This window comes from Oryza glaberrima, chromosome 11 (genome assembly GCF_000147395.1).
Source record: "Oryza glaberrima chromosome 11, OglaRS2, whole genome shotgun sequence".
NCBI lineage: Eukaryota > Viridiplantae > Streptophyta > Magnoliopsida > Poales > Poaceae > Oryza > Oryza glaberrima.
Window position 1 is genome coordinate 1,330,809 of NC_068336.1, and position 26,061 is coordinate 1,356,869.

Below are 26,061 nucleotides of genomic sequence, written 5' to 3' on the forward strand. Positions count from 1 at the left end.
ATGGACAGCCGCTCCGCCACTATACTTTGCATCCTAATTAATCCTATTGTCATAATTAACTAAACTAGGTCTTGACGACAGCTCAATATCATATTAGTATTATGCTACTAATACATGGCCAGCGATCTTCAGAAAGCGTTCAATGATACGATTTATTTCCTATAAAATATTGTATCTACCACGGAGATAATTTTTGAAAAGAGATGAATGACAACAGCTAAAACATAACCTTGGAGTAGGACAATCAAACATGCATGGTTTCAGACTGCTGCTAACGTTTGGTGAATAGAATTATAAAAGAGACGGGGGCAGAAAACTCTCAGCAACCTAGTTGGACGATTTCGTTTTTGTCGTCAGCAAATTGCACAGCGTCAATTAATGGACAAATGAAGAAAGCGAAGGTACACGGACGACTAGGCAAGTTGAATAGTTGATAGCACACCAGTTAAAAGTTAAAACGAAAGCTAGCAGCACAAGCACACGAGTTGACTGACTTACTACTATTAACTACAGGCAAGGTCACCGACCAACAGCAACTGAAACTTACTATACAGTACATTGTTAGAATGTTAGTGCAGGGGAGGAGCCATTTTGGTAGAGCAAGATCAAAGATATGATCAAATTTACGCTTATTTTGTACAATAACAGACACTTATCTGTAACCAAAACTTCATCAGTTACATCTGAAACTGAGTAAATATCCGATTAATTCATTCTCCATTTGAACAAACAGAAAACAGAGAAAACCATCAGTATTTCACCAATTACATCTGCAACATGCAAAATGCTACACTGGTGGTAATCCATTAATCTCCTCACCAACAGCTCGAAATGCACCACAAAATTGGACACTAATTATGAAATTAATTCAATTCACAGGTATAATAAGTAATGTAATATCTCTCTGTTCAATGCACAGCTGTTACTAGCTATACTAGGCTGTAGCCGTTAATGTACTACCCATCCAACCATCAGCGGCGGCGGCGCCGCCGCCGCCGGCGATCACCACCACCACCAGAGCGGCCGGACCTTGACCCTGCACCCCCTGTTCGCCGGCGCCGCCGCCGCCGCCAGCTTGTTCACCGTCACCTCGCACCTCGTCTTCACGTCCACCGTCCACGTCCGGAGAACCTTCCCGAACCTCAACCTCACCGGCACGATCGCCTCCACCGTCAGGGGCACCGCGCCGGCGGCCTGCTCCGCGGCGAGCCGCTTCCTCTGCTCCTCCGGGAAGCTCACGCCTCCTCCGGCCAACGCCGTCGAGAACACCGTCACGTTCCTCGGCGCCTGGTGGAACGCGGGCCACGGCCCGGCGGCGAGCCGCTCGCCGGCGTAGGAGACGGTCACCTCCCCGCCGCCGCGGTAGTCGATGCCGGTCTTCTTGTTGGCGCCGTTGTCCGCGCGCACGGCGGCGTCGATCTGCGGAGTCAACGATGACACGGCGAGGGCGTCGAGTCCGCGGATGGAGAGGGAGGCGACGGAGAAGGACGGCGCGCGGGGGCGGAAGACGAGGTAGACGGCGCCGACGAAGGCGGCGGCGAGGAGGAGCAGGAGGAGGGCCGCGCAGAAGGCGGCGCAGCACGCGTGGCGGAGCCGGCGGCGGCGTGCGGGCGGCGCCGCGAGCTTCTTGTAGCGGCGCGCGCGGTCTGGCGGCGGGACGCGGAGGACCTGGTCCTTGGGGATTTGGATGATGTACGTGCCCGGCGACGGCGGCCGCGCGCCGCGGAAGCTGGGGTGCAGCGGCGTGGTCTCCGTGGCGGCGGCGGCGTGTTCCGGCGGAGGGGAGGAGGACGGCGGCGGTGGAGCGGGCATGGGGTGGACGCGGTCGGCCATGGGGGGTGGTTGTGAGGCAAAGGTGTTCGACGAAATGAAGAGTGAGAGTGACCGAGTGAGAGCGGCGCGTGGCGTGGGAGTGGTCGCTTGCTTGCCGGATTTATATGCCTCCCGCGTAGCGTAGAACGCGTGAGAAGAGAACAAACAGAGGAAACTGTTTTAAAACAGGTCGAGTGGACGTCCACCCATTTATTGCATGTCATCTAAATGGCTATAAAAAATTTTCAAAAAAATTGATAAGATAGATCAATATGTAATATATCACTCCACAAACATGCAAATTCAAATTCAACTTTTACAAGTTATAAAAAAATAACAAATTTAATTATAAATATACATATAGTAATTTGAGTTTTGTTTGTTATTTTCGTTACTACTTATAGAAATTGAATTTGAACTTGCATGTTTGTGGAGTGATATATTACATATTGATCTATCTTGTCAATTTTTGAAAATTTTTCATAACCATCTAGTTGACATGCAATAAACGGGTGGACGTCCACTCGAGGTATTAGAATTCATCTTCAACAAACAGACACAACACGCGGGAAACGGTCATCTGACGGTATTCTTTTTTTTTTCTTTTAAAGATAAATCTCACGATATCCTGTTCATACTCTGGTACTATTAAATAATTTCACTATCTTTTTTTCTATTGATAGTTAGTGCTATTTTTTTTATGTATGCCACCATTGATTTTTCGTATAACGTTTGACTATACTAAAAGTTTTAATGTAAATATGTAAAAGTATAAGTTAAGATTTCTTTGGTGACAAAAAAATCATAACAAAATAAATGACATTTACATAATTTTTTTAATAATAAGAATGGTCAAACATCATGTCAAAAATCAACGACATCATACATTAAAAAAAAGAGAGAATAGTACTCCCTACGTTCTAAAATATGAGTATTTTTAGGTTGTTTAGCAAATCTTACAAAGGTTAAGTAAAAATATTTCCTTTCCATTAAAGTAGTGGTAAAATATTAAATTATTTAGATTATCCTCCCAAGCATTTGATTGGTTGAAAATGCATGAATTTTTATGCATTGGACAGAGTGATGTAAGCGGGATGTAAAAGTTGGCACATCAAATTTGTACTTATGTGAAGAAGAGAGGAGAGAAGAGAAAAGAAAAGCGGACTAGATTTGTAGCCAACCACAGGACTGGTTTTCAATAAACTATGTGACGGAGATGGATGGATTAGGTATTGTTGATGTAATATGAGTTGGTAGATGATGTTTCAATTATTGAAGGTAGTAGTATTATTAAACTTACTGCAAAGGACACATATTTTTAGTTTATTTAGTAAATAGTAAGCTAAAGGATAAATATTCCCTCTCAGTTGTCTCATTGGTTGATTTTGTGAATTGCTTAGCCCCCCTTCCTAATCACCTAAGTGACTGAAAATACTTAGCTTTCCGTGTATCTGAATTCTGAAGTAGTACCTGGAAATGCTTATATTGTATATGAAATTTAAATAGTAGAAATACTTATATTCTAAAATAAAGAAAGTATATTGTGTTACAAATTTTAAATACTAAAAATGCTTAGGGTCCTTTTGATTTGGATGAAAAACATAAGAACTTTGGAGGATTTCAACCATATAGAAAATTTTCCTATGAATGCTTTTGAAACAAAAGATTAAATCATATCCTATCATATCCTTTGAAATTCCTATGAAATGAATAATCTCTTAAAAATTTTCCTTTAAGTCTATCTCTCTTATTCAATTCCTGTATTTTTCCAGCGGTCCAATCAACGGTTATTTATATGCTTTTTCTGTGTTTTCAATCACCTGCTTTGCACTTGCATTTCTATCAGAATCCCGATTTTTTTTCTATTTCTCCGTTTATTCATTTATGAGATTAAAAGGTGGAGTAGTATTATTTTAAGACAACGTGCTACTTTATTTACTATGTCCTGCAGGAGTTGGTGTGATAATTTGATCAAGGAAATGGCTAGCGTGGGTTCGATGATGAATGTGAATGAAAGAGTCAAATATTATGGGGGTTTACTACGGAATTAGGTACAAGCTACTCCGTAGGTTGTAATCATCTGAAAGAGAACGTTCCATTCTAGCACTGATTTTTCTCAAGGTGCATAATTATTGAGTAAAGTCCATCACTGGTTTCTAAACTTGTACCGTTGTGTCATCCCGGTCCCTAAACTCGCAAATCGACCGTTCAAGTCCTCAAACTTGTTCGACTGTGTCATCCCGGTCCCTAAACTTGCAGGTCACTCGTTTAGGTCCTCCAATTTGTTCAGTTATGTCACCCTAGTCCCTAAACTTGGATTTGAATATCATCTGGGTCAAATAGGACGGTCTAAAGACTTTATATTTAAAAATAATTCATAACTTTTTCATGTGAATTCTAATGAAGACAAACTTTATATCAAACTTGTAGCCCTCGACGCGATCTACAACTTTATAGTTGAATTTTTTTTTATTTTAAGTCATTTTTTGTCCCAAAATGTAATTTTAAAATTAAAATTTCAAAATCTATAAACATGCAACAATATCTTGGGACCAACAGTTTTAATTCAAAAACTTTTCAACTACAAAGTTGTAGGTCGCATCCAGAGCTACAATTTTGATATAAAGTTTGTCTTCATTAGAGTTCACATGAAAAAATTATGAATTATTTTTTGATATAAAGTTTTTAGACTGTCCTGTTTAGGGACCGGGGTGACACAACTAAACAAGTTGGAGGATCTAAACGAGTAATCTGTAAGTTTAGGGACTGGGATGACACAGTCGAACAAGTTTGAGAACCTGAACGGTCGATTTGCGAGTTTAGGGACCGGTGATAGACTTTACTCTAATATTTATATTTTTATATGATCCTGTCTGAATGTGGTTGTTATCTTGCACTTCTCTGCCAGAAGCACTTATCTGCGTAAGATGAGATGTTTATCTATTCTAGTATTCTACTATATCCAACTTAAGATATCCGCATATTCGAGGAAGTAATTATTTTTCTTATATGCATTGCTAGTCTAAACAATCCATGTGTGTGTACATGTGTGTGAAAACTGAAGCTTTTTGTCTGTGAAGAATACTTCCATAGTAATCAATTATTTCCTACTATGTGATATACTAGTAGTTCAAAACTATCCAAATGTGTTTGCACAAAACTACATTAAAAAAAAGCTCGATCTTGGGGAAAGAAAAAATAGTCCCTTGGGGGACGGAGATTAAAACTCCCACCCCCTTGGCATCCTTTGAATTGAAGCTTAAAAAAAAATGGTCCATGGGTTGGAGATTAAAACTCATTGTAACATATGAATAGTGCATACTTTCTCAAGTAGTTTAATGTTTAGCACAAACTTCGGCCACACTTTAAAAATTTTGGCAATCTATTTTACACCAGAATAAGTTTATATAATCCAATAAGCTAAGCATTTGACAAATTATTGATGTCTAGATTTTTAAAAAATGCAACTAAATATGGTCCTAAATGTCAAACATTTTTAATCGGAAGGGATACATACTAATATAATCGTATTGAACAGTGAACCACAACTCTTGCAGTACCGAATAATCTCTGTAAACTCTGTTAAAAAAAACTTACTCCTAGTTACTAGTGCCTTGAAGGAACAACACTTCAACTTGTGACTATAGTTTGCTACTGTACGGAGTATAAGTTACAGAATTGTGAGTACACCATCTATATCTTCTGGAACAAGCTTCTCATCTGCCTCCTGGCGCCCAAAATATCCATCCAACCGATATCTCCCTTTTGGGTCGATGATCATTTGCTCCAATATTAACGCATTTCTGAGAATGCATTTTGCTAGCTCAACCTGGCCTGTGTTGCCACAAAATCCAAATATGCACACCATCTTGAGATGATAGTGAGGCTGATCCACGATGTCATCCAAATCCAAAGGGCACCTGTTCAAGCTACAATACATCTGCAAGAAATTATGGCATCACTAACAAGGAGCAAGCTAACACGTAATAATTAGGGAAAAGAAGATCAAAGATTCATGATCGAGGAAGAGAAGGATAGCCTGAACATATATCTTGTCAAAACAAATGCAGGGGATGGAATTCTGAGATTTTGTTAGAAAAAAGAAGCTTTTGCTCTGTTTGGATACAAATATATTCAATCAAGGAAACACATGGCTAATCGGTTTCCAAACATATTATCACCTTGATTCATACTATTTGGTATCTTGTACAGTGCATAAATATGGTGATGTGATGCTCAGGGTAAACAGTGACATCGATATAGCAAAAGGTTCTACAGATGTCCCAAATAATTATGATTAAAATTTACAAAGTCCACTGTCAAATGGAAAAAAATGCAGTTGCCAACTAATGCTGAACAATACTACTTTCGCCGGGCCGAACAATATTACTTTGCCAAAGCTATGTTCGATGGTCTGATGATCGTTAAAAAGGATCAATAGTCTGCAGCGAATGTTCCAGTTTCTGGGACTTATGAGTTCATGAATCATGCATAGGGCACATTGGACAAGCAGGTAATTCCTAATTAGATTGACAGTACTGGCTTAGCAGGTTATTCTGATTGGGTTTCCAAACCAATGAAATAACATTAAATAGGAAAAAAGAGGTAATCGGTCAATGAGAATACAAAAGGCGAACTGTAACTGGCTAGGGAAGAAGGCAATAAAAGTAGTGAAGTACAAATGATATAGCTACTTACATCCAAATAAAGATCCTCCAAAAATGGAGCTGCTACGAAAAGACAAGTCAACTGGAAGACTGAATTTCTATCGAATGAACCTCTCTCAAAAGTTATTTCCAAAGTTAGACACTTCAATTGAGTGAACTTGAGAGGTGATTGTGTAAATCCAGACATCTGGAGGGTGACCAGGCCACACATAGGTTCAAACAACAAGATGTGAAACAGAAAATAAAATAGAATTAAATGTATATAGAGAGTACAAGAATAATCAGACCTGAGTTTTGACATGAACTTCAACATATAACGTTTCAACATGAGGTAATACACTTGGAATTCCAGTTAATATATTTTGGAGGGTTTTCTCATCAAAAAGTCTGATGGTTGATGCTTTGATATTGGCATTCATTGAGCGTTACCAATGCCAGGGAACCGTCGTACTCAAATGTTGTGAGATTTGGAGCATGTAACTCCATTCTTTGTAAATGACAACCCTGAATTGACAAATATTGCAGACGGCATAATGGTTCTGACACATGTAAATTATGCAGCTGGTTACATGATTGGATGCTTAACCACTCTAGAACATGGCATTTCGATATTAACTGCTCTAAATGTTGCAACCTAACATTGTCAAGAGCAAGCAGTTTAAGGTTGCAAATCCGCAGAAATCTAGAGGTGGATTCAAAGTAACACTGTCAAGCCGAAGAGCCTCAAGGTAAGATCCATTATGTTTGTCGAAAATATGACAAGGAAAGTCATAGTTGTTTTCATGTGATTTCCAATCTGGGGAGAAGTCAAGAATGATAACCCTTGCTTTGATGCAATAGCAAACGCAACCCAGCCATTGACATGGTTAGCATGCTCATTTGACAAACCAAACTTAACAGCAAACTTATTTACCATTGTTCCACAATGTTTTTCCAGAATAGCATCAACCCTTTTAATGAACTTGTTACCACTTGATATTCTACAGTTCAGATCAGAGCTTGTTCCTTTTCTCTTGGCATTATTTCCAAGGGCTGTTTTAATACCAAAGTACAGATTAGGATGGAATGTCCAAGCCTGTCTCCAGTTTGTTGACACAACACTCAACTGAGTGACTTCCTTTAATGTTAATTTTGACATTACCCTTAGTACAATATCCTGACAATGCCTTTTGAACAAGCATCAGAATACAGCCTCCTAGTCCTAGCACAAAAGGAGTTGAGAGTTTCATGACTTCATGTCATGATATGACATACCTTTGGAAGAGACTGAAAATTAAGCAGACATGGTCTTGTCCTCTGTAAATTAAGCTGCCCCCGACTTATCTTCTGAAAATTATGTTGTGTTCTTCTCCTCTTACTAATACGTTGTCCGCAAATTATACAATTCCTTTTGGCTGTTGTGCTCTTACTCCTGAAACCAACAATCAGCATGATTAACAAGGTGATGAAAATAACCATGAATTCTGCCTCAGCATAACATCTGTAAGATGCTCTCTCTTTTTCAACAAGTTTCATTACAGTACAACCCTACAGGTATGCATGCCGAAAAAGAAAGAAGGGCAGTAACTCTGGCTAATGTTGGTGAAAGATATCATGCATGCTCTGCCAGTATGCAATGATACTTCTTTCAGAAGTTTTAAGTAGCAAACAGAATTGACTTCTTGAAACTATTTTTTTTAGCAAAATAACACACATGTCAGAGGGTATTTTGCATTATTATTAGTAGTAACAGTACACAAATAAATGAATATAAGCATATAATGTGATGGAATTCTGCCATGTAAGGATGCCTTTCTTTAGATTCTCTATTTATTTATTTTTTGCGGGGGCCTTTGTTTAGATTCCATATCGTATTAAAATCACAAGCAAATAAAGGAAAAGGTGCATGAGTTGGGAGTCACCTTCCATGGATTTTCGAGGAGACAAGAACGTTGTCCTCCATTGTTGGTCGTGGAGGCAGTGGATCAGGGACAAGAGAAACCCTGAATCCCTCCACCGCAGGTCCGCAGCCCAACCCAATCAGCAGACTCCTGATCCCGGAAGGTAGCCAGGAAGGGGGATGGAATGATTGTGAGACAAGGGAGAGGCTACTTAGGGCTGGAGCCGCTCGATCGCGAGGCGCAGCATCAAGGAGTCGTCCGGAGGTTAGGGATGAAGACTCATCTTTTATGGGCCTAGATGGGCCTCACCGGTAGATGGCCGTACGGCCCATATATTTGCCCAAAAATCAGCCCATATCGATTTTTACTGCTAGTATTTATTTGGGAGGATATAAGAATCGTTTTTTCTTTCTTTTCCTCGTCTTTTTAAGGGTAGCAATACGAATCGGTTTCGGATTTGTTGCCGCAAGGTAAAACCGAAGGGAGAAGGAGGGAGAAGATGAAGCAAACGAGAGAGATCGAGCTTGAGGCCGGGTGGAATCGCGAGGGGATTTCATGGCGAAGCGGCGGGCAGAGTCCGAGCTTGAGCAGGTGGAGGCCGAGGCGGAGGCGGAGGCGGAGAAGAATGGGAGGCGAGCAGCTGGTAGTCAGGACGGGGTGAATCGCGCGTTGATCCTCGAGTGCAGCAAACATAGCGATGGATCGATCTACAGCGGCGACGATTTTTTGGCACAGGTTTTACAAGGTCGCCGATACCCGAGAGAGTAAGTTTTAACTTCTTGCAAACCCTAGCTTTTTCCCCTTTCCACCATGCATCATCTACCATCCTCTCATCTCCTTAATTAGTTAGTTCCCTTTCAATTTAACTTCACTCGGTAGCACCTCATGCTGTGAACTCGTTCATGCTCTTTTTAAGTTTTAACTTCAATTCTATATATTCATGTGTCACCTAATTTGTTCCTGTGTATGCTCAATACCATGGAACTGATGTCAAATTAAGCTTTTTTTTTCATAACACATCTATCTACTTTGATGTCAAATTTAGGCCTTTCTTAATTAGAATAGAATTAAAACCACCTTATACGATATTGTATAGCTCGCTTTGGGAGTTTGGATCCATGGCAGCGCCAAGTTTGCTATTTAAAACCTTAATTGTATCAATATTCTGTCCGTCCTCTTGATTTGTTTGTTTTCTCCTTTATTTCAATTTGGGTTTAAAATTTAACTTTATCCGCTGATGTAAAATGCTCCTACATATTGCGTTTCAGCTCTCAAGGAGGCAATGATGCTGTCAAATCCAACCAATTGCCGACCACACATGTGGGCTTGCAATATTCACGAAGAACAATTCATGATGCAGATATTCTCGCTCAAGTTATCCAATATCACTGCTACTGTTGATGGCCCAGTTCACTTGTATGGATACTTTGCAGTACGGGATCATTTGGACCCGCTACGCAACTACATCTTCAACCGCACCAGAGATGATCCTTTCATCATGGGGCAAGACAATGGTGTTGATTCAGATAATTCCTTGATACCAATGCCTGGCCCCAAGAGAGGCATTGGAAACCAAGCTCGTGTGCTCATTGAGTTTGACATGAAGATCAAGAATGGAGAGACACGAGATGATGATTTTCCGCTCATAGATGGTGCTATCATCTGCAGTGAATTCGTGCTTCCCAATAGAGTGTTTACGCAACGGATTGAGGGTGATTGTGGTGCGGTGGACATAAGTCTTGCACTTCTCCACAGTGCGGTGGAGGCCACAGTACAAGTTAGCATATCACAAGTGCATGGCAATGGCTTCAGCTTATCTTTATATTCTTATACCAGTAGAATCCCTGAAAAAATTCAGCTCTTCGATGGATTCATTTCCAAGCCATGTGATCTGAATAGGTTTGTAGTTGCTGTGGTGGTGAATACTCCCTTGATTTTAATCTTCAAGATTGACAAGAGAGATGGCTCAGATCATGTTCCTGGATGTTGTGCGTTCAAAGCTAGAACACATGGATATGAGTATGACATGCAAGAGCTCAAACTTGGTTGCACCAATATACTGGTGAAGCTGTCTTGGTCAACTTTGTAGTGATTTTGAACAGCCCAAGGGATACATAGTCTATGCTAAGCAGAAAATAACGATACTTCTGTGTATTGTCTTGTTGGCAAATGTTTGGTCCTATGTTCAGCACATATTTAAGCTTATTTATTTGTTGTGTAAGTTTAGCAGTCAAAGAACGTCACTGTGTTATTTGTAAGAAAGCAAGTTTCTATTCTTGTATGTTCATACAAATTAGATATGGTGCTACACAAATATGCAATTCTTCGTGGGAAACAATAAGGAAATCGTATTTGTGTGTTTAACTTAAAACAATAAACTATTACCTTGCATCAACACAAAAATACATATACAGACTACAGAAAGAGAGAAGACAAGAAAAGGGAGCGGGGGCCGGAGGTTAAGTAAGAAAACTTCATCTTTTATGGGTCTAGATGGGCCTCAACGGAAAATGGAAGTACGGCCCATATCCAGGCCCAGAAAGCAGCCCATATCCTATTCTCTCTATTTTCTACTGCTATTTGAGAGGATAATAGTTTTTTCAAAGCTACTACTAATATGAATCGGTTTCGGATTTGTTGCCGCAAAACTCAAAATAAAACCCAAGGGTGGAGGACGGAGAAGATGAAGCTAACGAGAGAGATCGAAGGGAGAGAGGCTGAGGCCGGGTTGAATCGCGAGGGGATTTCATGGCGAAGCGGCGGGCAGAGTCCGAGCTTGAGCTGGTGGAGGCGGAAGCGGAAGCGGAGGCGGAGGCGGAGAAGAATGGGAGGCGAGCAGCAGGTAGCCAGGACGGGGTGAATCGCGCGTTCATCCTCGAGTGCAGCAAACATAGCGATGGATCGATCTACAGCGGCGACGATTTTTGGCACATGTTTTACAAGGTCGCCGATACCCGAGAGAGTAAGTTTTAACTTCTTGCAAACCCTAGCTTTTTCCCCTCTCCACCATGCATCACCTACAATCCTTATCTCCTTAATTACTTCCTTTTCAATTTAACTTTGCATCATCTACAATCCTCTCATCTGCCCTTAATTAGTTCCCTTTCAATTTAGCTTCACTTGTTAGCACCTCAGATCGATGCTATTCAATTCACGCTCTTTTAACTTCAATTTTATATATTGCTGTATCACCTAATTTGTTCCCTCTTGGGTGCAATCAAAGAAGAGGTCGTAATCTGGAAGGAAGCAGGAGTCTTTAAAAACTTAGGAGAGTAAGAATAGAGATGCAATCCCTTTTATTTTGGTTTTGGGAGGGCGCTCCGGCATACTCCATTAAGTTTCGATATCATCTTGTCGGTATTCTAAACTTGTAAATTTGTACATATTCTCAATCGTAAGGAAATATGGACTGAGGGGTCTTTGGTCAGCACGGAAAAAAAATAATAAAAAAAAAATCTAATTTGTTCCTGTGTATGCTCAGTACTATGGAACTGATGTCAAATTAAACCCTTTTTTTCATAACATATCTGTCTAGCTTGATGTCAAATTTAGACCTTTCATAACATAATCTAGTTCTAAGTAACACTAGATATTCCTTAAGTACTACTTCAAAAAACTCTTAAAGGCACCATCTAGGATATTGTATATATTGCTTTGGGTCCATGATAGTGCGGAGTTTGCTGTTTTAAACCTTATTTATATCTATTTGTTTCTTTCCTGCTCATTTCAATATTGGGGTTAACAATCTAACTTACTGTCATCCACTGACGTGTATGGCTGGCTGTTCAGCTCGTATGGAGGCAATGATGCTGTCAAACCCAACCAATTGCCGGCCACACATGTGGGCTTGCAAGGCGCACAGTGTGCAATTCATGATGCAGATATTCTCGCTCAAGCTATCCAATATCACTGCTGCTGTTGATGGCCCAGTTCACTTGTATGGATACTTTGCTGTCTGGGAACCTAGATGACACACCTACACAAGTTTAGGTGTGTCTTCTGTAAGTTTTTTTATTTCACTCTTAAGTTTAGGTGTGCCCATGTACTTCACTCTTAAGTTTTTTTATTTGTTTAACAGAATAACAGTCGAAGAATACCACGCTCTCATCTGTAAGATGGCTCTACAAACAGATGAAAAAAAATAGATTTATTCATCACTGCGATTCTACACCAAAGATTCATCTATTTGTTAGTATCATGCAAACAATTCATTTTAGCAAGGTCAAGCTAAAGGAGTGATTTCCTGAAAATGGTTCTAGGGGAGTAGCGTATCTTCAATTATCCCAACAAAGCACGCCTCAGATTCAGATCAGTATACCCAACATAAGCATCAATGCATCATGTATGTAATGTAAAGGACTATGAATTTTTTAATCAAGGAACTGTGATTTTCTTAATGAAACCACCAACAGCAAGCAGATAATGAGCATGAGGAGGTGTTAAAAAAAAATCTGTGAAAGCATTACTTGATTACTCAATGATTACTGACAGGATAACTGTTGAAGAAGCAAACTGCAGAAGCTGCAACTCCAGTCCAGCGGTTTACCAACGGGCAAACAGACATCCAATCATCTTATTTACTGAAACAAAGTGATGATCAGGGGTTGCCAATGCCTGTCTGGCAGACAAGAAAAATTAATACTCCATAGGCAGCGAAAGAAAGACCGGTTTGACTGAATGGATATCACACCCAACTGCAACTGGTGTTTCATATCAATGTCATCCACTCTCCTATCTACTAACCTATTAGCCCAAAACCGAAAGCAAATAAGCAGAAACAAAAGAGAAGAAATAAGCAGAAACCATATGTACATCCACTGTTCCTTGGATATTTCTGACATTGCGGACTTCCTGAGAAAAGTTTTTGGAGGAAAAACAGCATGATTGCTGCACATTTTGTATTAAGAAGAGGAATAGTTAAATCCAGACGCCATAGAGCAAGTTGGAACAAAGGGGGGCAGAAACCTGTTCAGAGAGCTAAGGCAGGACATCTATGCTTTACAGATCTCTCTGAGAAATTGGCTGTTTGGCCTTGTTTTAGGCCCTTGTGATGATTCAGTGACCTGTAGCCTCAATAACCTGCATTTGAATCTCAGAACTATCTGCAAACTGTGGATCTCCTGATTTTAACAGTTCATTTGGCAGTTCTGAATAATCTTCGTTTCCTGCCAGTAATGCTTCACTTGATTTCTCTTCAATTGACTCATTACGACATGTTGCGTTAGAAGTAGCAGATACCAGTGCTTCATCCTTGAGCTGTGCAAATTGTGGATCCGAATCTTCAACTGAACTCCCGTCAATGAAATGTGTCCCGGTCCCAGAGTCTGAAGATAATGGTTCACTCAATTCATCTTCAAGTTTAACTGTCAAGGGTTGACTGATACTGGACTCTGAGATGGATTGCACTAGTACTTCCTCCATACGGCACTTAAACAATGAGTTAAATTCATCAATGGAGTCTGCTTCAACAATATGTCCCTCAAAATTATTTACCTTGTAAGGGGAGCACGATGTTAATTGCTCAATACCTGCATGACATCAACTTCAGTTGAGTTATCATTTCCAGTAGGCAAATTGCAATACATTACTTAGGGTTAAAAAACAGTTTTACCTGCATGTACTGCTTCCTTAGCTTCGAAAGTGCTTTGTCTAGACTTCTGGATAGGAGATAAACTGATATCATCACTGAAATCAGCATTTTGGTTACCACTATCCATTGCAGAATTTACTTCTAATACACCCACATCTGAAATTGCTGCGCCTAATATTTTGATTTCTTCACCTATATGTGCTTCCAGTGAACCAAATAACTTGCTGTTGTTCCCTTCTTGCTTGGCATCACAGTCTGACTGACTATTATGGGCATCATTTTCACTTATTTCATCTTTCTCCAGTTTGAAGCTATTGTGATGCAGGCTAGTAGAGTGCCTAACATATAAGTTTCCATGCTTTCTATGCCGTCTTGCTGAAAAGTACGAAAGAGGAGTCCAAGTTTCTTGCAATGGACTATCGTGGGCCATATTTTGGTTGACTGCAAAGATCAAATAGATTTTTCCGTGGAAGGAGACAAGACGGTGCTGAATCAGGAACATGTGGTAACTCTATTATTTCATCTGAGCCATTTGAAGAATCAAATGGGTTCTGCCTTCCAGTGGAAATGGAGGGAACCTGCACACGGAAGCGTGATGCCTCCTCCATTTTCTGTACTGCATCAGCTGCTTGCAAGTCCATTAACCTCCTGTCAAGTTCAAATTTCAGAATGTTCTTTGCTCTTTGCAGATCCATCATACCCTCCAGCTTGCTATTATTGTCCATATCCAAGTAATTTAGATCAATAACATCCTTCCAGTTAGCAAAATCATCTATTTTCCCTTCCAATTGATTTTCATCTGTGCTAGCATCCTCCTCCTCAAGATCATCTTCATCATCATCCGAAGAAGTATTCAAGTTGTCTCTGGAGACCAATGAAGGGTGGCCAGTTTGCAAGTCTATTAATGGGTGCAACTCTTCAAGCATTGGAATAATGTCAGTCATTGATGCATCAGGAGAACTCTCAGTAAGATCAGATTCAGAATCAGAACAAGCATCCTGTGGCTCCTGTCTCATAACAGGTTCCCAACATGAACTCATAAACTCACCTAACTGATATTGATATTGTACTTTATTGTTATCACTTTCAGGATTGATGCTTCCAAGTTCTTGCAGCTCATCATTCTTCTTGCTGTTCTCCCCAACGTCTTCAGTTTCCACAGTTACACCACTGTAGGCAAAACTTGAAGGCGCCACACAAGGAACAGTATCAGTTTCCACTGATGTGATACCTTTTCCTTCACGGTGGGTATCCTGCAAATCATAATCAGAAGTTCCATCCTTCGTATGTATTTCGTCATTTAGAGCGGTATCAACTGTCATGTAGGTGCCATTTTTCTCTTCCCAGTGAGTGTCATGTATATTACCCTCAAAAGTTCTTTCCCTGACATATACTTCATTACTGGTAGTTGTTTTATCCAAGTGCTCCTCGACAGCAACAGTCTCAACCTTGTCAATCGAACAGTCAGTAATGGAAATCTTGGATTTAAAGGACAAAGTTTGTTGATTCTCTCCAAGAACAAGAACAGCAGGTTCACCATAACTCAAAAGTGCTCCAAGCAGAAGTGCAGTTAACAGGAAGACTGGAGATGAAGACAGCAAGAAGTTGAATAGAGAAGGGCAAAGCCTGTGTAGAAACAGCAACAAAACGCCAGCAGCTAGTACTATAGGGTAATCACAAGCAAATTGATATCCAATTCTGACAGATGAATACATTAGTCTCTTGATATGCAACACAATGTCATTTGCACCAAAAGCCATATATATCTTCCTGAATTTTACCCTCAGATAAAACGTTGGCCTGGAAATAGGAAAGAGAGAAGCAATTCATCACTATAACATTATGGTGAATATTCAAACAAGTAAAGATTTATACTTGAACAATAGCGGCCGTACAGCTCTAGCCTCCATGGCAGCTGTAATTGTTGTACTAGTTTGAACCTCTTCCCAATCTTAATAAACTTCGGCCGCGTATCTTACGCCGGCCCGGCGAAAAAAAAAGATTTATACTTGAAACACAAGTTTAATAATGTGCAATACAATCAAACTGCTCAAATAAGGTGACATTCCAGCTTCCTTAGTTAGAGATCTATAGAAATTGCATGTTCAAAAAAAAAAAATCATCTGTAATGGTTTAACATTCAACAGGTAGGTGGAAAAGCACCATCTCTTTAAATGATCAGTCAGTTATCACAATGAAGATCTCTGAATTCAACAGTATTTTTGGGCTATAATTGTATACTATCAACCCATAAAAGAGAGGAAAGTAACAAAGAAATAAACAAAATAATCTAATCAGACCAAAATCAAAGCGAATTTACAGATCATTTAGAAAAAGATTGGACATCAGATTCACACAAGAAGCTAAATTAGGAGCCACCTATGACCATACAAGAGGCTAATAGTGGAGCTTAGCACAAGACCAGATTAGCAGTAGAACGCAAAAATGCACAGAATGCCAAGCTCACCTGTAGCGACAACACCGAGAAGCCAAAGCCCTCAGTAGCCTGAAGCAAGTGTTGGTAGAAGAGTGGAAAAGGGAAGGGGGCAATAGGAAGGCAACCTCAGCAACAAGAAGCAATGGAAGACCAAATAAAGGAGATACGAAGCTGCAGTGCTGTGCTTGCGCCCTTTTTTTCTAGGATTCTTTGCTTTGGAGTACCGCCATGAGAGAGAAGTTTTGTAGGGAAAGTGGAGAGCAATCTTGGTATCTTTAGCTGTCACTCTCACTTTTAAGTTTCACCTCATTCGTTGCACAGTCTTCACTCCCTCTAGAATCTGGCTATTTTACCTGACCTGTCAAAGCTATTACTGTGCCTGAAACAAGTTAGATGTCAATATTTCTCCATCGGTGGAAATGCTTGGATAGCAGTAACTGAAATCGTAGAAGCTCCCTCTGTACCCGTAGAAGCTCATCCATCTTGTTTTCAGCTTCCAGACTGAATTTACAGGCACAAGCTGAGCTCTTCCTTTGAACATGTTCTCATAAGCACGGCACAAGTACAATGATAGCACATAATGTGCTCAACTTTTTTTCTGTGGGGAGAGAGCCTGTATGGATCAATGCATGCGAGTGACTGCTATATATATATTAAAAAAAGCACAAGTGAATAGTGATAAAGAAAGAAAAAGGGACTACACAACTCAGCTCATTTTAGTGATCAGCTGTACAATAAAGAAAGCACGTTTATGGACCACAAAAGTTGTAAGTAAACAATTTGCCGTACATCTGTACTATGTTAATCTGATATCAACCTGAGGGCTCACTTTATGGACTCCAAACCGGACACAAACTTATACAGATCAAAGAAACAGATTTTACCTCCATTTTGAGTCTTTCGCCCCTTTCGCCAGTGCTACTGAACCCGATCTTGCAGCCATGGAAACAACTGCGAACTTATGGCCAAAACTTGTAAATTCGGCAGTGAATTCATGAGATTTCAGTCGGGTGGCACTAGCCACTAGAGAATCTGACGAGCCAAAGCAGCAGCTGCAGCACATGGTGGAGCAAGGGAATTACCGGAACTACCCAATATTGGAATTTTACCGCAACTGAACCTATTGCCCTCCTCATTTCCTCAAGAACACAGGAAAGATCCCAATCAACAACTCGGCGAGTCAGCAGCGAAACGCCTCTTGTCAAAGCTATGGTACATTGGAACCCCAAGGTGGAGGAAGAGGATGATGATGAAGAAGAAGAAGAAGAAGACTTATTACCGGAACTTTGCAGTATGCGAGGAAGCAACCAGCAGAGGGGTGGAAATCTCGGGTCGAGGAGAGGAGAAGTTTGTATGTTGGTTTCTCGCAAAACTTGTCCTTGACCTCCCCGTGTTGCGATTCCGTTGAATCCATCCATGGGCGTACACCTCCGCAGCCTCCTCCCGATGCCCCGGCTGTTTCCGCCGCCGTCGTTGCCCCGGCCGCCGGAGTTGGAAGCGAAGGCGACGCCGCCGCTCGCTTGTTGGGTCGGGTCCCCAGCATAACTGTTTTGCAAAGTTGGCCCGTTTAAACATTCAGGCCCAAAAGCCGGATCGAGATTTCTGAGGCCCAAAAAGAGAAGTGCACCCAATGTATTTACCCATCTAATCTGTGCCGCAAATCCTTAATCGGACGTCTCACGGAGATCCTAGGGGTCGGAGTTTTCTTCTCCATCTATTTGGATCCCCCCGTTTATCAACCCCATCTACAGAACACATCTTTGATCGCCGCCTCCTCCATTGTTGTCCGATAATACTACTATCAATCTGCCTTCTGAATTCGAATGACTAATAATGTATGTCTTCTGAATTTGATTTCTTCAGGTGGCGGTTACGGTTTACAGACATGCCCATTGGCATACGTTCAGTATACATAACTGATTTCAGGTTTCACTGTCAATGTTGCAGGAGATTTTCATGAAATATTCAGACTCCGGACGAGATTGGGACCATTAGCCTGAGTACACAATATGATTCAGTTACTTGGAAGTGGACTACCGATAGACAGTGGATCAGTAAACCTAATTAACAAGGACAATCAACCTCACTTCTAAACCATATTTTTTTCATCAAACTGGCAATTCGATTGTACGTCATTCTATTAGAAGAAGTAATTAAAAGTTAATACATGCGAACCATATATGGTCTTGTCTACTATTCAGCTGGGGGCCTAAGTCTAGTCTCTTTCAGTACCAATGTGATTCAGAACTTGTTCGATATCCTGACAGAAACACAAACAGGAAGGGATGAACAAGTACAGTCACACCGCTGTTCATAACACAGACCGGTGGAGTAACTGCATAACGTTTTGACAAAGATAGCCCGCTGACAAAAATATACAAGAAACGCGAAAACGAAATGCATCTTGAAGCACATTGTCCACGTAATGCTAGCTGCTAATTAATGATTATATGCATTTGACATCTTGAATCGTGGATGGAGTTCAGGAAAAGTGAAGGAGATATCCGAACCAATCGTCAATCGATCAAACACAGGCTGGAACCGGGCATTTGGCAATTAGCTGACTCTGTTCACAGAATCAACTAAATCGTCTCACAGAATTGATACAGAAGCAATGCAACATGTATGCTTGCTTTTGCAGGGTAACCATCAGGGGAAAGCAGAGCTGGTATCCTTGCTCTCCTGCTCCTAGATTCTCTCCGCCAGTTCTCCATCATCTCCTCTGCTTCACACTCGTAGCTCTCGGTCGGATGAGAGCATCTTATGCTTGTTCACCATTTGAGTTGTAAGGGTGGGACGGTTGGGATGGAGGTCAGCTGCATGCGCCAATGCTGTCTTCGCTTCCTCCACCTCCGCAGCAGTAGCATCCTCACATTGGATCGTTGCAGTGACCCTCTGGAGCGAACTGCTAGCAACTTTTTCAAAGCCAAGCTGCATATGCAGATTGTCAAAGCCAGGCTGCATTTCCACCATATCTTTTAGGAACCGTACGTAGACACAAAACACAAGGGATTCAAGGCTTGGCATCATGATGGAAGGTGCTACTGCTATGCATATGCCGCCGTCGTTTTCGCGGCCGTGCGAATCATCAAACCGGGCAAATAAAAAGGGAGAAACAAAGAATCTCAATTTCCGAAATAAGTAGCGTTGCAGATCACCATTCCTTATGCTTACTAGCCTGGTGTAATCTGAATTCAGTTTGAGATAACAGAGCTCTGGTAGCCTCCCAAGGGTTTCCATGTCCTGTTCTTGCACCACATGCACTGACACATCTAGATGGGTGAGGTTCAAAAGAAGTGAAGAGTTGATCCATACCGGTAGTCCAGAGAACTTGAAGCATTCCAAGCACAGCTGTCCAAGGCGCTGAGGGGTCACAAAACATGCTTCCCGTGTGATGCCGCTCGGTAATGCTGAGCCCAAAATACACAAAGTGCGGATCTTGTGCAGATTTGCTAGCGATTCTAGCAAATCTCTCTCCATGCCCTCATCGCTGATATGAATGGTACACCGGAGAATCCTTAGCTCCCTCAGTTTGCCCAGCTCCTTCACAAACTGCCTTGTTGAGACATCATCAACCGGCCATATCTTCAGCTCTTGCAATGAAGTAAGATTCCCGATCAAACCAGCTGGAACTGCTATACTGTCATTGATACGTAGGCACAACAGTTGTTTCAAAAGGCCCACAGCCTCCGGGAGCTGTTGTATTCCAGTACCTGACAAATTCAGCGTTTGTAGAAACTTGAGATCTCCTACTTCCTTGGGGAACTCATCAATACGTGTATTCCAAATCCCCAGATATCTCAGGTGGCGTAAATTCCCTACATGCTCTAATCTATGTTTTCCACAAGCTTCCCCAGTAACACTACAATCCTCCAAAGTTAAAACACGTAGAACTCGAAAGTATGATGTTACCACATTAATATCGCCGCACTGAGTGGCACTGAAGGACCTCACTTTCTCCAAACCCACATTAACCAGCTGAGGGTGGTTGTGCTCTTCAACACTCCTACCGTGCACAGCCAACCTGCGAGCATTGCTACCCACCATAAGTTGTTTTTGTTGGTCATCGCTGTCCAATATAGTGGCGAACTTTTCTTCACTCGATAACGAACAGACCAGATCAAGCACCATATCATGCACACGACAACCATATACATACCCATTATCTTCTAACTCCATCGGTTGGATCATGCTTCTATTTATTAGCTCGTTGAAGTACCCTTCCCCAAGCTCAAATAATCCTATCCCCGTTGCATGTTCATTCTGGATAAAACATTCAGCTATCCACTTCCATATCAAAAGATTTTTCTCGATCCCATATTCTTCCCGAAATAGACTCAGATACAGCATGCAAGCCTTTAGATGTGAAGGAAGGTCATAGTAACTAAAAGACAGTATTCTTCGAGTATTCTCTACAATGTCATTGCCTCTTTCACCAAAACCAATAGAATTGTACACATTAGACCAGTCCTCCCCTGATTTACTTGCCAACAAACTAGCTATTGTGATGATAGCTAATGGCACACCACCACATTTTTTCAAAATTTTATCACATGCCTCAGTTGAAAGACTGTCTAGGAATCTGTCTTCACCATCATTTATTCTAGAATATAATAATATTTCAGAGTCATCACGAGAAAGTGGTTGCATTTTGTAAATATCACCGATATGCGTGGCGACTTCAAAAATACGAGTAGTTACCACTACTCTACCTCCACAATTACTATGTTGCAGAGCACATCTGATCAATTCCCATGATTTCTTATCCCATATGTCATCAATAACAAACAAAAACCTATGCATCCACATCACAGTACAATAACATAAGTTAGTAACCATGCCTAGTGGGAAGAATGTAAAAAACAAGAATAACACCAAGGTGGCACCGTGGCAACCATTTGAAAGAACACACGAAAATGCCACTATAAATCAACAATTTGTAGAAAGTCGATCTAGTGTGAATAAATCAAATATTATAAAGTTACAAGTTGTATACAACTTTTTTTAAACAATGTTCATGGAAGAAACTCTTTATAATAGCCATACTGTATATCAGCTTAGAAAGCATATGCCGCATATCATCCACAATCTATCAGATAAAACGAACTAGACCTTAATCTATAACTATAATAGATATCAATCATATTCTCAATGTTCTTGTCCAATCAACTTGACTGTGCCTCAGTTACCTTTGGATGCATTTTGCTTTATAGCCTAATATGTCATACCCAAATGATTTTCTCAAACAATTGTTCATGACCATGCGCATTGACAACATAAATAATATGCTATAATGCACCAGCCCATTAATATTCTTATTTCAGCTCATCTGCTCATGTGTACATTCAAGTTTAGGATGTGCGTGACCCAATTATTCTATTGTAGTGGTAGTCCTGCCTCGGTAAATTTAGATATGTTTGTGCTACCTTACAACGCTTTATGATATAATTGTAGCACTTTGGGTTAACTTTTTCTACACGAATCTTGGTCAAAAGCAAGCATAAGCATTTGTGCTTTCTGTATACAAACATGCCCCTACAAAAAGGGCGATGCAACATTGAAGGTGAGGTCTTATATGTTCAGGTACTAAAACAAAATTCACATGCTGAACTGCTGATGGATACGTAGATGTTCATACCTCTTGTTCTGGATGAGTTTCCGTAGTTCGTTGATGAGCTGCCTTTCATCCAATATCATCACATTTGGATTCATGTAGTCAAAATCAATAAGAATATCCCTCAAGACTTTCTTCATGTCAGGATCCCGACCAACCGGAACAAAAGCCCCACAGTCAAATGCCAGTTTATGTTTGTCATATACTGCTTTGGAAAGAGTGGTTTTGCCGAGTCCTCCAAATCCAACAATAGAGACAATCTTCATTTTCTCGTCGGAGGCATGAACATCATCCCCAAGGGATAATATCTTTACGAGCTTTTCACTCTGCTTTTCAATGCCAACAAGCTCTGTCGTCTTTTTGTATAGCGCCTGAAGGCGAGGATCGATGGTAACAGGACCTGTAACCTTGGCGATAATGTTGTCCACCATGTACCTGTCACGCCTTGAAGCCACCTCCTCGACTTTCTTGTTCACGTCTTGGATAGCTCCAGCGATCTTATGGTGATGCTTGCACTTGTTGAAGAAATTAGCCATCTTCTTCCGGAAGCGCCTGAGCATGTGTGTGTCAAGAGGCTCAGGACCATCGATGTGCACCAAGAAAGCGTCGACGACGTCCTCCATGTCGTAGGACAGCTCCCTGACATCCCCTGCCCAGAGCTTGACCAGCTCGTCGAGCTGGTCTGGAGGCACCTCACCGACCTTGAGGAGGACAGCATTCATGCTCTCCAGCTCCTGTGAGAGATGCTTGATCTTCTTCCTCACGCCTTTGTGCAAGTCGTACTCCTCCTTGAGTACCTCAACCAGCTTGGGGAGAAGGCTCCCTATCGCCCCCGTCCCCAACTCCATGCTCGCTGGCTCAGTCAGTTGGTGGTCTTGTTTGTGCGCACAGATTGGGCAGCTAGTGGGTTGATGGTATATCGACTAAACATAGGAGAGCATGCAAAAGTTTAAAATGCACTTCATCTTCGATGACGAACACTGAACACCAAGCATCCCAATGCCGTGAAGATACAAATTAGCAGTACTAATCAAGCGTCAAACTTTGCGGCCGTGCAACTTGATCACATGTTTACACGCACTCTTGACCCGCCTGTCAGGCTGTCACGCGTGCTGCACGCGAGTTTACCATATTTTGTCCACGACGCCCTGCAAGCAAAAATTACCAGTGAAATAAGGGAGAAAACTTAATCAATCTGTCCTGTTAACGAACAATTTGCAGATGAACACAGATATGAAATATGCAGTCATTGCTGAAGTCTGGGATGATGAGCTTCCCAGTGAGCAAACATATATCAGGCAAAACGTGATGTCAGCATCGGGAGCAAGCAAAAGGCCGCGGCGGCGGCGTTGTCCAGTGCAGGCTGGAGCGGCGGAGGCGCGGAGCACAGGGGGCTGGATCTCGACGACGAGGGGGGCCCGCCTGCCGGCGCCAGCGGCAGCGGCAGCACCTGCAGCCACAATGCCGCATCACCTCATCCTACACATATGCAGAGGTTGTGAGCCAGTCGCTGCCTCACAACCTCTGCATATTCCGGGCATTGGCGCCGTCCTCCCGATTCATCGTCGGGACGGTAGGTGGAGAGACGAGGGGCGCTTTGGAGAGAAGGGGAAGCGACGGCGGAGCCGGAGAGGAGGGAGGAGGAGGTGGTGGCGGCCGAGGATGCGGCGAGCCGGCTACGGAAGCGGCGGAGCCGCGGAGGCGTCACTGGCGAGTGCTGGCCAAATGGGCCGGCACGGTGGAACTGTAGCAGGGCCCAACACGGCACGGGCACGAAAGCCCATGGGCCGTGCCGTGACTGGGCCGCCACCTTGGTACTCGCTGTGCGCCTGTGCTTGAGCAGCATAGCAAGGTCTTTTAGAAAAAAAAAAAAAAAACTAGCAAGGTGTGTGGAAATTGAAAGTGGAATATTACGATCAGTAAGCCTAACAAGGACAATCAACTAGACTTATGATTCGGAACCATATGCTCTCTCTCTCTCTCTCTCTCTCTCTCTCTCTCTCTCTCTCATCATCTGCTATTCACCTGGGGGACCAAGTCTTTCTTTCGGTACCAATGTGATTCAAGACTTGTTCTATATTCTGACAGAAACACGAAGTACAGTTGCACTACTGTTGACAACAAAAACTAGTGGATTGATTGCACTACGTTTTTCGCAAACAAAAATGATACGTATACCATTCCAACGGAATAACTGACGTTCTAATAATATCAATATGATATCTAGGTGATCTAGTCTCTATGGGTACCACGTTTAATACTGAAGATATCAAATCCGATATATATAAATATCATACTGACGTCATGCTACATTAGTTATTTTCGTTGGAGCGGTATAATAATGCCGTTTTGTAGTCTCCTCTTTTATAATCTAATAGCTCATTCGTACAATGGTTAGCTATAAAAATATACTACACTATTACTACCCGGTTCCACCTCTCATACACACATAACGTCTTGAAGTCTATGTTGTAGCCGGCTATAAATATGTAGCATGCTTTTTTCTCTCTTCTCTTTTCTTCTCGATATGTGGTTATAGCTGGTTTATAGCTTGCTATTTTAGAGCAAGTTCAATAGTATAGCCAAGTACTAGCTTCAATTCATCTATAGCCAATCTAATAGCTCATTCATACAATAGTTACATACTACACAATTAATATATGGTCCCATCTGTCATACACACACCGTGTCTTGGAGTCTGTGCTACAGCTGACTACAAATCTATAGCCCGCTACCTTTCTCTCTCCTCATTTATCTACTTAAAATATGTTTGCAGCTGGCTTATAGCCTGCTATTGTACCTGCTCTTACATGCTCTAACAAAGCAACACGGAAACCAAGTGCGTGCAAATTGTCCACGTAATGCTAGCTGCTAATTAATGATCATGCATGTGTGCCATCTTGAATGGTGGAGAAGTGAAAGAGATATCCGAACCAATCGATCAAAACAGGCAGGAACCGGCCATTTGACTCACGTATTAGTTGACTCTCTTCAATAGAGACAGTAGCGTGTTGTATGGTGAGCTCAGGAAGACATTTTTTTGCTTGATTTCACCAGTTGAATCGGTGTGATACACGTACGTACGTGGCTCCGTTTTCGCTTCAGATTTCAGCCGGTGTAGCACTGCAGTGCAGACCATTTGTCCTTGCACTTCCTCGCACTACACGTTCGAGATGTTTACTACTACCAACTGTTGAATTTCCTCTCTGAAGACTGTATGCTAGACTAGAGTCAGGTATTTCCATAATTTTGATCAATGATTCCAGCCAGTATTCCAAGTTGCTTGGACCTCAATTTTGATTAGCATTACATCATCATCATTCTAGACAGACAGGACAGTACTGTTGTAGCAGAAAGAACTTTTAAAGTTTCAGAAAATGCATGCCTCCAGTTAAATTTTCAGAAAAAGGATCAATCTAGACTGACAAGGCAGAAAGAACTCTTAAGGTGTGTTTAGATAAAAAAATTTTGGCTAAAAATGTAACATCAAATATTTAGACACATATATGGAGCATTAAATGTGGAAAAAAAACCAATTACATAGTTTACATGTAAATTGCAAGACAAATCTTTTGAGCCTAATTGCACTATGATTTGATAATGTGATGTTACAGTAAATATTTACTAATGATAAATTAATTAGACTTAATAAATTCAGCACAACCGTCTGACATGTATAACAGTGAAAGTCCAGCCACAATCTCTTACATGCATTTGGAGCATGCCGTAGCATACTGTTTCAGCACAACCGAATGATTCAGAACATGCACTAGCTGTGGCATATTTGCTACTAGTAAGACTATGTTATCGAAATTAAACAGTCCAAAACGATTTGAGGATACAACTCACATGTGTGCTTGACTTGACGATGTAGGAGTGTAGTATTGTCCAACAGCACGAGCTAGTCAAAACTCAAAAGAGGAGTCAAGCAAGCCGCAAAGCCAACAGCCTACAAGTACCTGACATTGACCTGGTGATGAAAAGTCTCAGCTTACACCCAACCATTTTCACATTTGCCAACAACATAAACAAAGCAAAGAAATGAGCTTGCCAAACCTTTC

The 26,061-nt window shown here is 41.5% G+C and overlaps 3 protein-coding genes and 3 pseudogenes across 4 annotated transcripts; 2 read left to right on the forward strand and 4 right to left on the reverse strand.

Annotated features, from left to right (window-relative positions):
- Positions 1 to 690: 690 nt before the first annotated feature.
- LOC127755246 (NDR1/HIN1-like protein 13) lies at positions 691 to 1,891 on the reverse strand. Its single transcript, XM_052280904.1, has one exon. It carries the CDS (start codon positions 1,831 to 1,833, stop codon positions 1,003 to 1,005), a length of 831 nt encoding a protein of 276 aa, XP_052136864.1. The 5' UTR covers positions 1,834 to 1,891; the 3' UTR covers positions 691 to 1,002.
- Positions 1,892 to 5,266: 3,375 nt separating this feature from the next.
- On the reverse strand, positions 5,267 to 8,604 carry LOC127754028 (uncharacterized; annotated as a pseudogene).
- A 192-nt stretch (positions 8,605 to 8,796) lies between these two features.
- On the forward strand, positions 8,797 to 10,685 carry LOC127754538 (uncharacterized; annotated as a pseudogene).
- A 303-nt stretch (positions 10,686 to 10,988) lies between these two features.
- LOC127754539 (uncharacterized) lies at positions 10,989 to 12,609 on the forward strand. Of its 2 annotated transcripts, XR_008012874.1 has the most exons (3): positions 10,989 to 11,321; positions 12,149 to 12,349; positions 12,438 to 12,609. XR_008012874.1 is itself a non-coding variant. In XM_052280101.1 (2 exons), the coding sequence occupies exons 1-2, from the start codon at positions 11,108 to 11,110 to the stop codon at positions 12,328 to 12,330; spliced, it is 396 nt and encodes a 131-aa protein (XP_052136061.1). In that variant the 5' UTR covers positions 10,989 to 11,107; the 3' UTR covers positions 12,331 to 12,609. The 2 variants fall into 2 exon arrangements, 1 of the variants encoding a protein (XP_052136061.1); XM_052280101.1 differs by having other exon boundaries at positions 12,149 to 12,609.
- A 399-nt stretch (positions 12,610 to 13,008) lies between these two features.
- LOC127754537 (uncharacterized) lies at positions 13,009 to 17,889 on the reverse strand (annotated as a pseudogene).
- A 499-nt stretch (positions 17,890 to 18,388) lies between these two features.
- LOC127753770 (disease resistance protein PIK6-NP-like) lies at positions 18,389 to 23,688 on the reverse strand. Its single transcript, XM_052279194.1, has 2 exons — positions 22,025 to 23,688; positions 18,389 to 21,181 (listed from the first exon to the last, which is right to left on the reverse strand). The coding sequence occupies exons 1-2, from the start codon at positions 22,846 to 22,848 to the stop codon at positions 19,114 to 19,116; spliced, it is 2,892 nt and encodes a 963-aa protein (XP_052135154.1). The 5' UTR covers positions 22,849 to 23,688; the 3' UTR covers positions 18,389 to 19,113.
- Positions 23,689 to 26,061: the final 2,373 nt, after the last annotated feature.

Bases quoted from the DNA above. Each gene is read 5' to 3' on its own strand.
- LOC127753770 (XM_052279194.1), bottom strand. From the start codon at position 22,848: ATGGAGTTGGGGACGGGGGCGATAGGGAGCCTTCTCCCCAAGCTGGTT. The intron at 21,182-22,024 runs GTATGAACATCT...GTGGATGCATAG, and splicing joins AAACTCATCCAGAACAAGAG to GTTTTTGTTTGTTATTGATG.
- LOC127755246 (XM_052280904.1), bottom strand. From the start codon at position 1,833: ATGGCCGACCGCGTCCACCCCATGCCCGCTCCACCGCCGCCGTCCTCC.
- LOC127754539 (XM_052280101.1), top strand. From the start codon at position 11,108: ATGGCGAAGCGGCGGGCAGAGTCCGAGCTTGAGCTGGTGGAGGCGGAA. The intron at 11,322-12,148 runs GTAAGTTTTAAC...CTGGCTGTTCAG, and splicing joins GGTCGCCGATACCCGAGAGA to CTCGTATGGAGGCAATGATG.